Source organism: Giraffa tippelskirchi, chromosome 8 (genome assembly GCF_054371585.1).
Source record: "Giraffa tippelskirchi isolate mGirTip1 chromosome 8, T2T-mGirTip1v1.2.pri, whole genome shotgun sequence".
Lineage (NCBI taxonomy): Eukaryota > Metazoa > Chordata > Mammalia > Artiodactyla > Giraffidae > Giraffa > Giraffa tippelskirchi.
The window spans coordinates 101,055,269-101,072,965 of NC_137282.1; the positions used below are offsets into that span (position 1 = coordinate 101,055,269).

The 17,697-nt window shown below is 40.3% G+C and overlaps 1 protein-coding gene across 3 annotated transcripts in view; it reads left to right on the top strand.

Moving 5' to 3' along the window:
• Positions 1-17,697, top strand: part of LOC145518914 (uncharacterized) — a 233,708-nt gene that overhangs the window by 193,223 nt on the left and 22,788 nt on the right. For 2 of the 3 annotated variants that reach the window (XM_081524186.1, XM_081524188.1), the window contains 3 exons: positions 767-882; positions 3,628-4,092; positions 8,992-9,130. In XM_081524186.1, coding sequence (XP_081380312.1) covers positions 767-818 — 52 coding nt within the window. In that variant the 3' untranslated portion in view covers positions 819-882; positions 3,628-4,092; positions 8,992-9,130. Of the gene's footprint in view, positions 1-766; positions 883-3,627; positions 4,093-6,651; positions 8,510-8,991; positions 9,131-17,697 lie in introns of those variants that run through there. The other variant, XM_081524187.1, reaches the window with a different exon arrangement.

Below are 17,697 nucleotides of genomic sequence, written 5' to 3' on the forward strand. Positions count from 1 at the left end.
GACATTCAGTAAACACAATCTAAAGGGTTTACTTTTATCATATATTTGAAAAATTACTTCTTTTCACCACCCTACTGTCCACCATGGTTCCACCTCTCATTTCTTTTATCTGTACAATTGTAATAGCCCCTCCTTAACTGTTCTCACCTCTGTTTTCTTCCCACTCCAATCCACTTATTTTTAATATCAGCTCATTAGGTTGTTCTGTCTCTTAAATCCCATCATGATTCCCTATTGTCTACGAAGAAATCCACTGTATGCCATAATTCACATTGACAGCCTCACCTTCCACCATTCCCCTACAATTCACTCACAGTATCTGTTCCCAAAACTATAACCCTAATTTTAGACTTAATATCTTCTCTACTTCTGAACTTTCATAACACTGTGCTTTGTCAACACTTTCTAAGTAATATAGTTTTTTAGATATTTGTCTTACCACTTTACTCCCTCATAAACTTTTTCCATACAGGAAAATAAATTTATTATTCAATTCATTCAGAATGTAGTACTTACTTGGTAACTGCCAGGCATACTATAGGCTCAGGTGTTCAAAGATGAACAGGATAAGCTTTCCTGTACATAGTCAGCACTGAAAAAGTATTTGTTAAGTTTCCGATAGTTTTCAACCAGTTATACACATAAAGGAAAACTTCATTAAATTGAACAGGACTCTACTTTTGCATTCTTTTGTATTTAACTATCCTAGTCTTATACTCTCCAAGAGGTAAGGGACCCCGTCTTATTAATCTTTTGCATTCCCCAGATCATACGCTACATCTGCAATGGATTTTCAGTCGTCCACTTTGGTTGAATGACCCAATGCTTCATTTTCTTCTGTATATGTGATGTAATGTAACCTGAGTTCAACAGTATAATCAGGTGAGATTAACTCTGCAAGGGGTAAAACTTGAGTTGACTATTTTTGCTTCTGCAGGCAGAGCCTTTGTTGTTGTTCTGTCACTCAGTCGTGTCCAACTCTCTGCAATCCCATGGACTGCAGCATGCCAGGCTTCCCTGTCCTTCATAGTCCTCTGAAGTTTGCTCAGATTCATGTCCATTGAGTCAGTGATGCCATCCAACCAACTCATCCTCTGTCATCCTCTTCTCCTCCTGCCTTCAATCTTTCCCAGCATCAGGGTCTTTTCCAATGAGTTAGCTCTTCACATCAGGTGGTCAAAGTATTGGATTTTCAGCTTCAGCATCAGTCCTTCCAATGAATATTCAGGACTGATTTCCTTTAGGATAGACTGGTTTGATCTCCTTGCTGTCCAAAGGACTCTCAAGAGTCTTCTCCAGCACCACAGTTCAAAGGCATCAATTCTTTGGTGCTCAGCCTTTTTTTAATTGTCCAGCTCTAACATCCATACATGACTACGGGAAAAACCATAGCTTTTGCTATACGGACCTTTGTCAGCAAAGTGATATCTTGGCTTTTCAATACTCTGTCTAGGTTGGTCATAGCTTTTCTTCCAAGGAACAAGTGTCTTTTTATTTCATAGCTGCAGTCACCATCCACAGTGATTTTGGAGCCCAAGAAAATAAAGCCTTTGCTGTTTTGATTTTCACTTTTGAGTTGGCACTTTCTGAAGCCAAAACTATTTAAAGTGAGTTAACCTGTCACCTAATCCTTTAAGTTACTCACATATTGATCTAGTTCTTATATTCTTATCAAGACACCTGAATACTGGACAAAGAAGCTCTAAATGTCAGAAATCATACCAAAGTACTTGTATTCATTTTGAATAGTTTTTAGTATTAACTTAGCTTTTTTTTAAATAAAATTTCTTTACATCAATATATATAGAGATGGGTAGATATAAGGATTCAATATTAAGATTTTATATTTAATTCAACAACTCTTACTAAGCCTAATATACAAAAATGCTAAATTCAGTGGGGGACTACTACCCTCATGAAGGTCATGTATTAATTCATCAAACAGATGTTTCTTTCTTGTGAGTGTATTCAGAGAAATGTGAAATTGAACTGCCTGAAAACCAAAGAAATTGCCAGTTATGATGACTGTAATTAATCTCTCTACTCCAAATAAAATCATGCCTGTAAAGCACTGGCAGACTAACTGGCATACAGTAGGCATTCTGTAAACATTAGTTACCTTTCCCCTGGTGGCTGAGAATAGAATTAATCAACTATTTATAATGGAGTGCAGAGAGTGAGAAATTCTTACTAGAAATTTTCCTTTAGCAAGAAGGACCCAAATTGTTTTTGTGCTTTAATTAATATTATCAGATAACTGTTTAATTCATTTTTTACTTCCCCTATGAATACAGAGCTAATTATATAATGTGAAAGAAATGAAAGAGAAACACAAAACCTTAAAATATAAAATGTTGAAACTATTGTGAAAATTATGAGACACCTAAAACAGGAAAGATAATGCTGAGAGAAAAAACAAGACGTATTATAAATATTCTGCTTCTGAGGATAATCTAAGCTTCTTACCATCATGCTAGACACAATGGATGCAGAATACATACATATAGACCGATAGACAATGGATTAAAAGGGACTGACCATGTTCAGTAGAACACGTAATTTTTAATTTTAAAGAAATTGGTATGTGCCAAAGTTCTAGAAGAAGACAGGATTGCCTGGCAGCCTAGATGATGGCTTGGCCTTTTCCTTACAGTCCAAGGGAGATCTTCTCTTCTGTACCTTTCTGAGAGGCATAAGCAGGGGCCTGCCACAGCTAGAAACAGCCTCAGGATCTGGCATTTTAGGAGTTTCTCCACTCTGCCAAGAAATTGCCCAGCTGGATGGAGACAGAGAGTTGCCTCCTGGTCCTCAGAAAGGAAAGAGAGTGATGCCAGCAACGAGTCCTCATCCACTGGCATCTCTACCTGGTCAAAGAGCCAAGCAGTCATAAAGGAGAATCTGGGTGAATGTCAGTGGGGAGAATGAAATTATGCTCAGTCAGCAGGGTGATCTCAAAATAGTGGGAACACATCACACCAGACACACTCAATTACTGTTGTGTTAAAATTACAAAAACACAACTGGTTGCTGGTAAAACTGTAGTTGCTCTATGTTGAGATTTATTGAAGTAATAAAGAATTGGCTCTGAAGTCTCATGACATTCTACCAGCAAATTCTGCTCAAACCAGTTTGGATCTGATTGTAATCATTGTGTAAGCTGAAAATTGGCTGGAACACATTCAGACAGAGCTTCCTGATTCCATGGAAATCAATCCAGTCAGAGAATGGCCAAGTGAGTTGCCTTGGGGTAAATGTTAGGCCTTAACATTTGTGTGGTGTCCCTTCCAAATGTACAGCCTCTGGAAGCAGCTCCATAATAAACTGCAGCTTGGGCTCCTCTGCTAGCTCTGGCCAAGTTCCTTAGACAACTTGCTGCCTGATATGTAGTCTAACTACTATGATATCTGTCCACTTTGGTTTTAACAAGAAACTTCTATAGAGCAGGTATGTTTTTTTCCTGAATGTAGAGTTTGTTCCCTGGACTCTACTGGCAAAGTCTGGGAAGAATAAGGTGATAATACTCCATAATCATAATCTGCCAGGAGCTATGTTAAGAATGTTTATACACTGTCTCATTATATCTCAATAACTCTATGTACTATGTATTATTATTTTATCATTTTATAGATGAGGAAACAGGTTCACAGAGGATCAGGAATGTGCCTGAGTTCATGGCAGAGCCAACTGGCTTCATTCCAGAGCCTAAGAAATCCATCAATTCTGTGCCCAGCTGCATAGAATGGTACAACAAATCTGAGTGCTTTCTGTGTTTTACATGGAGAACGTGAGGCAGCCACTGTTGTCATCTTTCTGAAAAATTCAAGAGTTTGTGCCTATGGTCGAAGGCAGGAGGAAAAGGGCGTGACAGAATGGATGAGATGGTTGAATGGCATCACCAACTCAATGGACATGAGTTTGAGCAAATTCCAGGAGATAGTGAAGGACAGGGAAGCCTGGCATTCTGCAGTCCGTGGGGTCACAAAGTCTGCCACAGCTTAGCGACTGAGCAATAATGGGGAGGTGAGATGCTGCTGCTGACTTGGGAGTGGCCTTGGTCTAAAGGTGACTGAGCCTACCAGAATTCTGAAACAGGTAAAATTTGTCTTTTGATTCTCTCCTATTTTTTTCTTTAATTTTAATGAACTTTAAATTTTAGAGAAGTTTTGATGGTGGTGGTTTAGTCACTTAGTCGTGTCCAACTCTTGGGACCCCATGGACTATAAAACCTGCCAGGCTCCTCTGTCCATAGGATTCTCCAGGCAAGAATACTGGAATGGGTTGCCATTTCCTTCTCCAGGGGAGCTTTCTGACCCAGGAATTGAACCCAGGTCTCCTGCATTGCAGGCAGATTCTTTACCAACTGAGCTACAAGAAAACTTTTAGATATACACAAAAATTGTGAAAATTGCACAGAGAGTTCCACACTCAATTTCCCCTATTGTTAACATCTTACATTACGAGGATAGATATGTCCCAGTTGATGAACCAGTACTGAAACATTGGTATTAACCAAAGTCAATACTTAACTCAGATTTCCTCAGTTTTTACCTAATGCTCTGTTTCTGTTCCAGGATCCCATCCAAAGTATGTTATGTGTTCTTAGATTCCTCTTGGCTGTGATGATTTATCAGACTTTGTTTTTAATAAACTTGACAGTTTTGAAAAATCCTGGTTAGGTAGTTTGTAGAATGACCATCTATTGTGTTTGTTTGATGCTTTTCTCATGACTGGACTGGTGTTATTAGTTGTGGGAGGAAAACCCCAGGGAAGTGCCATTCTCATTACATTACATCAAAGGTACATACTATTTACATAGGAACTTTATTACTTATGAGTTACACTGTTGAGGTTGACCTTAGTCATCTGGAGGAGACAGTATTTGTCGATTTCTCCACTATAAAGTCACTTGATTTTCCCTCTCATCATGCTATACACTGTGGAGAGAAGTCGCCAGGCATAGCCCATGCTAGGGAGTAAGGAGTTATGCTACCTTCTCAAGAATGAAGTAGCTAAATAATTTATTTCAAATTCTTCTGCAGGGGAAATTTGTCTCTTCTCCAGCATTTATTTATTCTGTCATTTCAGTTCAGTCGATCAGTCATGTCTGACTCTTTGCGACCCCATGGACTGCAGCACGCCAGGTTTCCCTGTCCATCACCAACTCCCAGAGCCTACTCAAACTCATGTCCATTGAGTCGGTGATGCCATCCAACCACCTCATCCTCTGTCATCCCCTTCTCTTCCCGCCTTCAATCTTACCCAGCATCAGAGTCTTTTCCAATGAGTCAGTTCTTCACATTAGGTGGCCAAAGTATTGGCATTTCAACTTCAGCATCAGTCCTTCCAATGAATATTTGCAACTGATTTCCTTTAGGATGGACTGGGACTCTCAAGAGTCTTCTCCAACACCATAGTTCGAAAGTATCAATTCTTCGGCACTCAGCTTTCTTTATAGTCCAACTCTCACATCCATACATGATCACTGGAAAAACCATAGCCTTGACTAGACAGACTTTTGTTGACAAAGTAATGTCTCTGCTTTTCAATATGCTGTCTAGGTTGGTCATAACTTCCCTTCCAAGGAGTAAGCGTCTTTTAATTTCATGGCAGCAATCACCATTTGCAGTGATTTGAGAGACCCCCAAAATAAAGTCTTTCACTGTTTCCAGAAACAGTGATTGTTTGTTGCTTTCATTCTATCATTTTCTTATATTAATATGAACTCATGGATATTTATTTTGTACTTGGAGTTATAATTAATGCTATCTATTTTGTCATTCAGATTATCCCAGTTTGGGCCATTAAGAACTCTTTTGTGTTGGTGCCTGTGTCTCTCTGACATACTTCCATCCTTGTAGGGTTTTTCATTTGTTTGAGCACTTCCTTACTTTCTGATGCTTCAAGATGTTCTGGGTTATTTTTATATATTTCCTGCACAAGTCCTAGAATCAGCTATTTCTCCATAGAGCTCTCTTATCCTTTTTAGGAAACTAAACCCAAAGAATCTTGAGAGAACAAATGAAGGATATGAGGCAGACAAGTGAGAAGATCTGATTAGATTTTATAAAGATCACTTTTGGGTGGATAAGGCTGAGACTAAAAGCCAAGTGGCAAACTACTGCAGTGGTCCATGTGAAAAAAAAAAAAAAAAAGTGATGTCTTGAAGTATGCAAGCAGCAAAGTGAAGGACAGACATTTGGGGGTAGGTCAGTCAACGCTCCCAATGGAGTTATGGATAGTCTAAGTCCTGGGCCTCATCCTACACTGTCAAAAAGCACATGGAAATTTTCTGGATAGAGGAGAAGGATAATCAATAATAGTGATCACTAATGTTTATTGGGGATTCCCTGGTGGCTCAAATGGTAGAGTCTGCCTGCAAGGAGGGAGACCGGGTTCGATCCCTAGGTCAGGAAGATCCCCTGCAGAAGGAAATGGCAACCCATTCCAGTATTCTTGCCTGCAAAATCCCATGGATGGAGGAGCCTGGCAAGCTACAGTCCATGGGGTCGTAGAGTCAGACACGACTAAGTGACTTCACTCAATGTTTATTGAGTATTTATTGTAGTCTAGGCACTGCTCTAAACACTTAACATAAGTTTAGTCCTCACAACAACTCTCTGTGCTAATTATTATTATTTTCTCATTTTACAGGTGAGGAAATTGAGCATTAAGAGAATCAGTAAGTAGCTCCGCCATCTCAACTGGTAAGCAACAGGCAGACACACAAGCACAAGAATCCTGACTCCAGCCCTGTGCTCTTCCACACAGTGCTACAGTGCCTCTTGCTGAAAGACAGTTTCAAACTTTGAGAGCTCTTTATTGCCAGAGCTGCATCTCAGCTGCCTGGACTGGCTGCTAAGATTTCTAATCCTGCTTCTGCCTGCAATGTTTCTGTTCCCTCTGATACCTAGCTTATCCCTCAAAGCCAGCTTACACTGATAGCCCATTGTGCTGACTTAATGCCTGCATCTATGCCTTCCCAGACCCAGCTGCCATGTGACCTCACTTCTGAACTTTCAATTCCAAAGCCCTCAGTGAGCACCTGCTACCTGGCCCTGTTGTAAGGTGCTGGGGATGAAGAGGGAGAAAGAGTCATTCTGTTCTCAAGGGGCTCATGGAGTGGGCATACGTGTATGAGTGTGTATGTATGTGTAAATTCAGTGTAATCTATAACTCTGCTTACAACCCAGGGATCAAACCCAGGTCTCCCGCATTGCAGGCAGATTCTTTACCAGCTGAGCCACAAGGGAAACCTACTCCATTACTCTTAACTATCTTTCAGCCTCTGGTACCTGCGCCCCCGTGCTGAGCTGTCCACTTTACTTTAGGCTATCCTCTGCCTCAGACTCTCAGCATCCAGGTCTGTTCCCAGGTTCAGCCCCTTCTGTGTCTGTTGTGACTCTCTCTGCTTGTCTGTGGGCTTCCTGTCTGCTGATCTTTCTCTACCCACACCTCCATCACCAGGAGCCACGTGGGCAGCTTCCTCACTCTCCTGTTGTTAGTGGGGTCAGCCTGGGGAACATGCCAGGCCAGCCCAGCCTTCCAGACTGCTCTGAGTCATGCTAATTTTGTTTCCAGAACTTTTTTCATTCACAGTACTAGTGCAGCTTCAGACTCTCTTTTGCTCCAGAAGGAGTAGGAGGTGAATTAGGGATGATTAGCAGCCAGATATCTTCCATCACTCCTTTCAAACCCATCTGGATTTTTTCTACTTGACTATTTTCTGATGTGAGTCTGAGTCATTCTGCCACCAAATATCAAGACCATTTAAATAATCTGCATTATTTATTCCATATTAGAAGTTTCAAAATCCATCTTATATACATTAATATCTCCCAAAGGGATACTGCCTACTTGGTTGTGGGAAACATCTTCCCTGGGTAGAACCTAGTGAAAACGTCACCATGATTAGAATAGGGAGATCCTAGGTAATCCCCTGTGAAACATTTCAAAAAGGATGCTAACAGCTGTTTCTCCATTCTCTCCAAAGATTCCAAAAATATTATACAGGCTAGTTATGTGGCATAATGCTCAGTTAAGTGACACACTTAAGACTCACTGTTTTCTTCAACACCTTATTTCTAGCTTTTAAGGAATCCTAAATTTTTATTTTTTAAGCCAGAAGCAAAAATTCCTCTTGGTCCTTTTCTTGGCCTTTCTACATTTTTGGAGAGGCAGACGTGGATCAAAGGCTATGAGTGAGGGTAAAAGAAAGGAAGGGAAAGTAGAGAAATTCTTTTTTTTTAATTATTTATTTTAATTGGAGGATAATTACTTATTATATTGTGATGGTTGTTGCCATACATCAACATGAATTGGCCACAGGTATATATGTGCCCCCCCATCCTGAACCCCACTCCCACCTCCCTCTCCACCGTATCCCTCTGGGTTGTCCCAGGGCACCGGCTCTGGGTGCCCTGCTTCATGGATCGAACTTGCACTGGTCATCTAGTTTACATATGGTAATGGACATGTTTCAATGCTGTTCTCTCAAAACATCCCACCCTAGTCTTCTCCCACTGAGTCCAACAGTCTGTTCTTTACATCTCTGTCTCCTTTGCTGCCCTGTATGTAAGATCATTGGTATCGTCTTTCTAAATTCCATATATATGCATTAATATACAGTATATGTCTTTCTCTTTCTGACTCATGTCACTCTGTATAATAGGCTCCAGGTTCATCCACCTCATTAGAACTGACTCAAATGTGTTCCTTTTCAAATCTGAGTAAAATTCCGTTGTGTATATGTACCACAACTTCCTTATCCATTGACCATCTTTTATACACATGACTCTCCCTTTCCTTCCCAACAGGTTGCTCTCTCTCCAGGACAGTCTTCTTGGTCACACTCTTGTAATCCACTTTTAGAAGTTGTTTTGCAAAGTACTTGTAGCAAATAAATAGCAAAGTTGGAGAATAACTGAATTTTAGTGCCTAAGTATTCAAAGTTAAGTGTTCTAATGATTCAAAGCTAAACCTAAAATAACATAGCTCACAGTCTCTTACAGAACAACTTGCTTTCCTGTGTGGGAAGGGAAGTGGAGGCGTTTCAACTGTGTGACAAGTAACCCACTGAATGGGTTGTCCTATGCGTCCTCTGCAGAGAAGAAATGGCGAGTTACAAAACAAGGTGAGAGGAAGGTCATCTTTTCCATGAGGAGCATCTGTTCATTCCTTCAGGGCCAGAGCTGTGTCAGTGGGTTTTGCTGACAGCAGTGAGGCAAGTCTTGGCTCTAGGCAGTAGCCTTATTTACTTGTGCCCCTGTGTATAGAGTAGCAGCTGTTTGAGGCTTCCAGGGCCAAAACTCCCCTCCACCCCTCCCAGCAGAAAACTCTCAGAGTCACTGTAAGGTGAGAACAAGCAGCCCACCATGAAGGTCTACTGTGCAATGGACACTGAGTGGACAATCCCTCTTAAACATCAAAGGAGAGCTTGGAACAGCAGAGGCTGACCCCTTCTAACATCCCCTTTAGGCCACCTCCCACCTTGACTGAGTTCTGGGCCTCTGGTCCTTGATTGAGCTTCCCATTCTTTCATTGGGAAGCTTCTATTAAGGCCAGGGTTCACCAGGAGAGCTGAAGGCAGAGGCTGAGAGTGGGGAGGACAGTCAAAGGAGAATATTTTGGCAGGTGCTCAGCTCTTGTCCTGCCTCTCTCAGGTAGCCTCAGGAGACCTGGGGTCAAGCACCTTCTGTTATTAGTTCCAGTCTCTGTTTCAGAAATCAATATCAGGCAGTTGTCCTTCACACCTACACCACTGCAGGCCTGTCAGCTAAGCTCTGCATTCCTGGGGGGTGAGCCATCAGAGGGCTCCTCAGGGCTGTAGGAAGGATGTGAAGCCAGTTCTTCTATCTTGCTTGCCTTCATTACTTAAAAGGCATTTTTGTACAGCTTGAAAAGGATCTGGTTGCTGCCCTTCTCTGTGTCCAGTTGGTTGCATCTGATCTACTAGGTCAACGTAGCCTCTAGCAGGAATCAAACTGTATTCAGAAACAGAGTTGTTGCTTAAAGAGAGAGGCAGTGGCAGGATCAGGTGCAGCAGGGAAGTGCACTGGGGAAGAGGCTTCCATGGGGTGTGATTCACCTTGCACAGGCCCTGAAATTCCCATCATCTTAACTCCATGCTATTGGCATTCTAGCTTCCTGAAGGTAGCTCATACTGTAGCATGGATACTATATATACGTAATGATGATCATAAACATCTTTAAGCACTTTAGGGTTTATGAAATGCCTTTAAATCATTGCATTTCTTTGGGATGGTCCCAGATGAGCCAGACTTCAGCTGAAATTGTGTTGGTGGTTCTGGATAAGACTCACCATCCCAGTGTTCCTCTCACAGCTATTGGGTTGGCAGAAAAGTTTGTTTGGGTTTTTCCATAAGATGTTACAAAAAAACCTGAACAAATTTTTTGGCCAACACAATATTTCCCTGAATAGTTTGCATGGTAAGAAAGAGCCTATCCGAAGAGAGCCTTTACTGTCAAGGTCTCTGGGAGGCAGGGTAGGGGACATAGGCTGGGATGCTAGGAAAAATGTGAGCTGTCCCCAGCCTCACCCGCCAGATTTACCTCCTTGATGGAAGAGATCAGCTATGCAAAGTCACTAAAAAGAGCTATTTTTCTAGAGGGTAAGACTGGGAGCCCAAGCAGAGCTCTTTGGGATACAAATGACTTACTGTGGCACAGAAATGTGAAGGAAGGAGCTGTCAGCCTACTTGTTCTTAGAATATGGCACCACTGCAATAAGTCAGCCAGAGGTATAGGAACTGCAGCATTCTTTGGCACCTCAAAGTTTGGTGTTTTCAGTAGCTCAGGGAAGCAATCCCTAGCCCAGCCAGAAATTAACATTCTCACATAGGTAGCAGGCATTGCCATATGCCGGGAAGACAGGAGGAACTGGCTTTGAGCAAACATATGATGCTTCAGAGACCCCAGAAGTGACTTTTTGATGATGGCCATTCTGACTGGTGTAAGGTGATATACCTCATTATAGGTTTGATTTGCATTTCTCTAATAATTAGTGACATTGAGCATCTCTTCATGTACCTTTTAGCCATCTCTGTGTCTTATTTAGGGCTTCTCAGGTGGTGCTAGTGGTAAAGAACCCACCTGCCAAAGCAGGAAATGCAGGAGATGGGAGTTTGATCTCTGGGTTGGGAAGATCCCCTGGAGGAGGGCAAGAACCCACTCCAGTATTCTTCCCTGAAGAATCCCATGGACAGAGGAGCCTGGCAGACTATAGTCCATAGAGTCACAAAGAGATGGACCTGACTGAAGCAACTTAGCACACATGCACGCACACAGGTCTTCTTTGGAGAAATGTCTGTTTAGATCATCTGCCATTTTTTTATTGTGTTGTTTTTGTTGATATTGAGCTATATGGCTGTTTGTATATTTTAGAGATTAATCCTTTCTCAGTTGCATCATTTGCAAATACTTTCTCCCATTCTGTTGGTTGTCTTTTCATTTTGTTTATGGTTTCCTATGCCATGCAGAAGTTTTCAAGTTTAATTAGGTCCCATTTGTTTTTGTTGTCATTTCCATTACTCTAGAAGATTGCTCAAAGAAGACATTGCTGTAATTTATTTCAAACAGTGTCCTGCCTATATTTTCCTCTGAAAGTTTTATAATATCCCAGTTTTACATTTAAGTCTTTAATCCATGTTGTGTTTACTTTTATGTATGGTGTTAGAGAATGTTCTAATTTCATTCTTTGACATGCAGCTGTCCAGTTTTCCCAGCACCACTTTTTTTTAAATCAGAGGAAAATTGCTTTACAGTGTTGTGTTGGTTTCTACCATACAACTACGCGAATCAGTCATAATTTTATATATTTTATCCTTCTCTCTTGAGCCTCCTTCCCCTCTAGCCATCCCATCCCGCTAGGTCATCACAGAGCACCAGGCTGGGCTCCCTGTGTTATATAGCAGCTTCCCACTAGCTATCTGTTTTATGCATGATAGTGTATATATGTCAATGTTACTTTCTCAATTAATCCCACCCTCTCCTTCCCCCACTGTGACCACAAGTACATTTTCTATGTCTGTGTTGCCATTCCATTCCTGCAAATAGATCCATCAGTACCAATTTTCTAGATTCCACATATATGCATTAATACACGATGTTTGTCTTTCTGACTTATTTCACTCTGTATAACAGGCTCTAGGTTTATTCATCTCATAACAACTGACTCAAATTAATTCCTTTTTATGGCTGAGTAATATTTCATTGTATATATGTACTGCATCTTCTTTATCCATTCATCTGTTGATGGACATATAGATTGCTTCCATGTCCTGGCTATTGTATATTGTGCTACAGTGAACACTTGGGTACATGTGTCTTTTTGAATTGTTGTTTACTCAGGGGATATGCCTGGTAGGCAGATTGCTGGTCATATGGTAGATTTATTCCTAGTTTTATAAGGAACCTCCATACTGTTTTCCATAATGGCTGTATCAGTTTACATTCCCACCAACAGTGCAGGAGGGTTCCCTTTTCTCCACATCCTCTCCAGCATTTACTGTTTGTAGATTTTTTGATGATGACCACTCTGATTGGTGTGATGTGATACCTCTTTGTGGTTTTGATTTGCACTTCTCTAATAATGAGCAATATTGAACACCTTTTCATGTGTTTATTGGCCATCTGTATGTCTTCTTTGAAGAAATGTCTGCTTAACAGCACCACTTATTGAAGAGGTTGTTTTATCTCCATTGCATAGTCTTGTCTCCTTTGTCATATATTAATAGACCATAGGTGCATAGGTTTATCTCTGGGCATTCTGTCCTGTTTCATTGATATATGTTTCTATTTTTGTGCAGGTCCATACTATTTTGATGACTGTAGCTTTGTAGTATAGTCTGAAGTCTGGAAGCCCGATTCCTCCAGCTCTGTTTTTCTTTCTCAACAGTGCTTTGGCTCCTCAGGGCCTTTTCTGTTTCCATAAAATTAAAAAAAAATTTCAATTCTAGTTCTGTGAAAAATGCCACTGGTAATTTGACATAAATGGCATTGAATTGTAGATTGCCTTGAGTAGCATGGTCATTTAGACAATATCAGTTCTTCCAATCCAAGAACACGCTATATCTTTCTATCTGTTTGTGTCATCTTGGATGTGTTACATCAGCATTTCTTTCATCTGTACTTTCAGTGTACAGGTTTTTTGCCTCCTTAGGTAGGTTTATTCCTAAGCATTTCTTTAAGGTATGGGATTGTTTACTTAATTTCTCTTGATTGTTTGTTGTTAGTGTCTAGAAATTCAACAGATTTTTGTATATTAAATTTTTATCCTGCAATTTTGCTGAATTCAGTGGTGAGCTGTAGTTGTTTTCTGGTAGCATCTTTAGGATTTTCTATGTGTAGTATCATGTCATTTGCAAATAGTGAGTTTTACTTCTTTTCCAATTTAGATCACTTTTATACTGAATAAAAGTGGTAAGAGTGGACATCCTTGCCTTGTTCCTGATCTTAGAGGAAATGCTTTCAGTTTTTCACATTGAGTATGATGAGTGGATTTGTCATATATGGCCTTTATTAAGTTAAGGTAGGTTCCCCCTATTCCACTTTCTGGAGATTTTTTTTTTAATCATAAATGGATGTTGAATTTCATCAAAAAACTTTTTTGCATCTATTGAGGTGATCACACTGCTTTTATCCTTCAGTTTGTTAATGTGGTGTATCAGATTGATTAATTTGTGGAATGAAAAATCCTTGCATCCCTGGGGTAAACTCCACTTGATCCTTTTAATATATGGTTGGATTCAGTTTGTTAGTATTTTGTTGAGGATTTTTGCATCTACATTCATCAGTGATGTTGGCCTATAGTTTTCTTTTTTGTGGTATCTTTCTCTGGTTTTGGTATCAGGGTGATGGTGGCTTCATAGAATGAGTTTGGAAGTGCTTTTTCCTCTGCAACTTTTTGGAAGAGTTTTAGAAAAATAGGTGTTAACTCAGTGTTTGATAGAATTCACCTGTGATGCCATCTGGTCCTGGACTTTTGTTTGTTGGGAGTTTTTAAACCACAAATTCAATTTCAGTACTTGTAACTGGTCTGCTCATATTTTCTATTTCTTCTTGGTTCATTCTTGGGAGATTTTATCTTTTTAAGAATTTGTCCGTTTCTTCTAGGTTGTCCATTTTATCGACATATAGTGGCTTGTAGTAGTCTTTTATGATCCTTTGTATTTCTTTGGGGTCAGTTGTAACCTCTCCTTTTTCATTTCTAATTATACTGATTTGGGCCCTTTCCCTTTTTTCTTGATGAGTCTGGGTAGAGGGTTATCAATTTTTTTTTTCAAAGAACGAGTTTTCATTTCATTGGTCTTTTCTATTGTTTTCTTTGTCTTTATTTATTTCTGCTCTGATCTTTATGATTTCTTTCCTACTAACTTTGTGTATTGTTTGTTCTTTTTTCTCCAACTGCTTTAGGTTTAAGGTTAGGTTTATTTCAGATTTTTCTTGTTTTCTCAGACAATCATGTATCACTATAAAGCTCCCTCTTAGAACTGCTTTTTATGCATCATGTGGATTTTTTTCTGTGTTTTTTGCTTTTATTTGTCTCTAGGTATTTTTTTAATTTCCTCCTTGATTTCTTCTGTGACTCATTTGGGTCGTTTCATAGCATATTATTTAGCCTCTTTTGTCTTTAGACATGTGTACATTTTTTTGGTGGGTTCTTGTGTCTTCCTGTCAATGGTTGTTCAACAGCTAGTTGCAATTTGAGTGCTCTCGCAGGAGGAGATCAGAACATGTCCTTCTACTCCACCATCTTGAGCCAATTTCTCAGTCTCTTTAATTTATGGTTGTTCAGCAGTTAGTTGTGATTTTGGAGTGCTCATGAGAGGAGGTAAGTTCAAGGTCCTTCTCCTTCACCATCTTGTCTCTGTCTCAATATCCTGTACCTTCTGAGGTAATCTGAGGAAGACTCTTCACATTTGTGGTATTCTTGCCACACACCTATAATTCTAATCAAATCATGAGAAAACATCAGATAAACACAAACTGAAAGGCATTCTACAAAATCACTGGAGGGTAGTCTTTAAACTGGAAGGTCATTAAAAACAACCATAAGAAAAGAATAAGAAGCTGTCACAGATGGAGGAGACAGAGAAAACATATGACTAAATGTAATGTGGTATCCCAGACTGGATTCTGCAACAGAAAAAGAACATTAGTGGAAACACTGGTGAAATCTAAATAAAGCTGTATTTTAGTAAATAGTATTATACCAATATTAATGTCTTAGTTTTGACAATGTTCTGTGGTAAGATGTTAGCATTAGGGAAAATTGAGTGAAGAATAGACAGGAACACCATGTTCCATCATTGCAACTTTTCTGTGAATCAAAATTGAAAGCCAAAAATTTTAAAAATGACCAGGAACCCAGAGTAGAAAGAGAACTAGATAATACACACAATGTGTAAATAAACAGGAAATAATGGCAAGTTGGATGAGACAATTGGCATTCCACGAAAGTTTTATTCCTCTAGATAGTTGTCTAGATCATCTTGGGTCATCTGGATTTTGGATGCATTGTTACAGTAAAGGTAAACAAGGAGTTACAGTGGTCTGTGGAGGAAGAGCAGGCTTCAGAGATTCCACATAAAGTTTGGTTTGGGGGAGATATGTTCACCTCTGTACTGGGGAATTGAGTTTAAAAGTGTTTTCTTTTTTTGGAAAGTCTTAGAAGACCAATATAAGATAAATTGTTTAATGAATTAATAATGTTTCCTTTTTATTTGCCATTTTATATAAGTGTAAACCCACCATTCATATTGACATTTTATCTGCCTTCAACACCTTGAGGCTTTTTGATCAAAGAAGCTTGGTTTCACATTTTTGGAAGGCATTTTACTCTGGGACTGTGCCAGCAGTACAGGGAAATCAAGAACTTTCCCATCCATTTTTAAAATGTGATAGTCACTTCTACTTTTCGGTTGGGACCAGGGCTAGTCTTTCAAGTACATGGAGGTGGTAGCTAAAAGATAATACAAATCCTCTCTACCCAAGGCTGATCTAGTACTTTAAAGCCCTCAATTAGCAGTTTTAGGGACTTCTTTTTTATGTTCAGCTTCTCTCTGTTAGGCATAGCTTGCCTTTTATGTTAAGAATACCAACCTCTGCATCTTTTTTTTTCTTACTGGAGGATAATTGCTTTACAACATTGTGTTGGCCTCTGCCTCTGCATCTTTTCCTCCATGTAACATGTGAGAGTGGTGGGTGTCATATATTGGGTTCCCTAGAAAACAGATACAGAGTCCCTCAGATTTGCATGCTGGAGGTTTACTAGGGATAACTCTTGGTATCAACAGCTGAAAAGGGTAAAGCATAAGGGAAGCAGTTTTCAGCAGAGGGAGAAGTTGAACTGTGATGCAGTTGCAACAGAGACCTCAGACAAACCCTATCAGTAATGCTGGAGCTGAGATGGCTCTTTATATATGAATGGGTTGAGGAAAGAGAATGGGCCTCATCTCATAACTAGTTATTGGATATGATATAGTCCAGGTAGTGGTATAAACTTGGGTAAGTTAACTCCCTTTAATAGGGGGAAATTCCTAGGGAGGGATTTGGGCATGAGCTGTCACCAGCTAACATTCCCAACAGTTAGAAAAATAAGTTCATTAATCCTGAAAGGGCCTCTCTGAGGCATATCAGTATAGTCCTCCCTTTTCACTATCTGAATCCCCCTCCAAATGGGATAGGCCTATCTGGAAACAGTTCTCAGGATTTCGGGAGATCTTCATGGGAAAAGTTATAATGTTAAGGTGGTAGAATGAACTAAATTCCCCACTACTGCAGCTGGTCTCAGAGCTATAGCTGTACTCTACCCACCGTTAGTTGCTTCTCTGTTGGTCTTGGTGAGTAAGATGGTAGGTCCAGGTAGTCTTCATCTCTGAGTGTTCTGAGACACTGGTCACCATGCCTATCTCAGGCCATGGCTGTTGCCTGAGTCCACTTGTTGTGAAGATAGGTCAAAGGAATAGGAAAAGATTTTCTAGTGCATCACTGGGGTACCAAAGTATTCCCTGTCCCCATTGTACAACCTCCCTAAGACCTAGGTCAGTTACTGCAGGATAGACTCCTTTCCTTATCTGTTGGTTTATTGACATAAGGAACCCAAAATGACTGGGCAGTAGTGGCAGCTTATAAATTTATGTGAGAGTTGGACTATAAAGAAAGCTGAGCGCTGAAGAATTGATGCTTTTGAACTGTGGTGTTGGAGAAGACTCATGGGAGTCCCTTGGACTGCAAGGAGATCCAACCAGTCCATCCTAAAGGAAATCAGTCCTGGGTGTTCATTGGAAGGACTGATGTTGAAGCTGAAACTCCAATACTTTGGCCACCTGACGCGAAGAGGTGACTCATTTGAAAAGACGCTGATGCTGGGAAAGATTGAGGGCAGGAGGAGTAGGAGACGACAGAGGATGAGATGGTTGGATGGCATCACCAACTCAATGGACATGGGTTTGGGTGGACTCAGGGAGTTGGTGATGGACAGGGAGGCCTGGCGTGCTGCGGTTCACGGGGTTGCAAAGAGTTGGACACGACTGAGCGACTGAACTGAACAAATTTAGTAGGATTCTAATTGTGTTTTCTGGTGGAAATACTCACTACATTTGGAACAAGCACCTTTAGACCTACAGAGTCAAGAGCTGTAGGGGTGAATAGCAGAAATTCCCCAGGTCACCGGAAGTG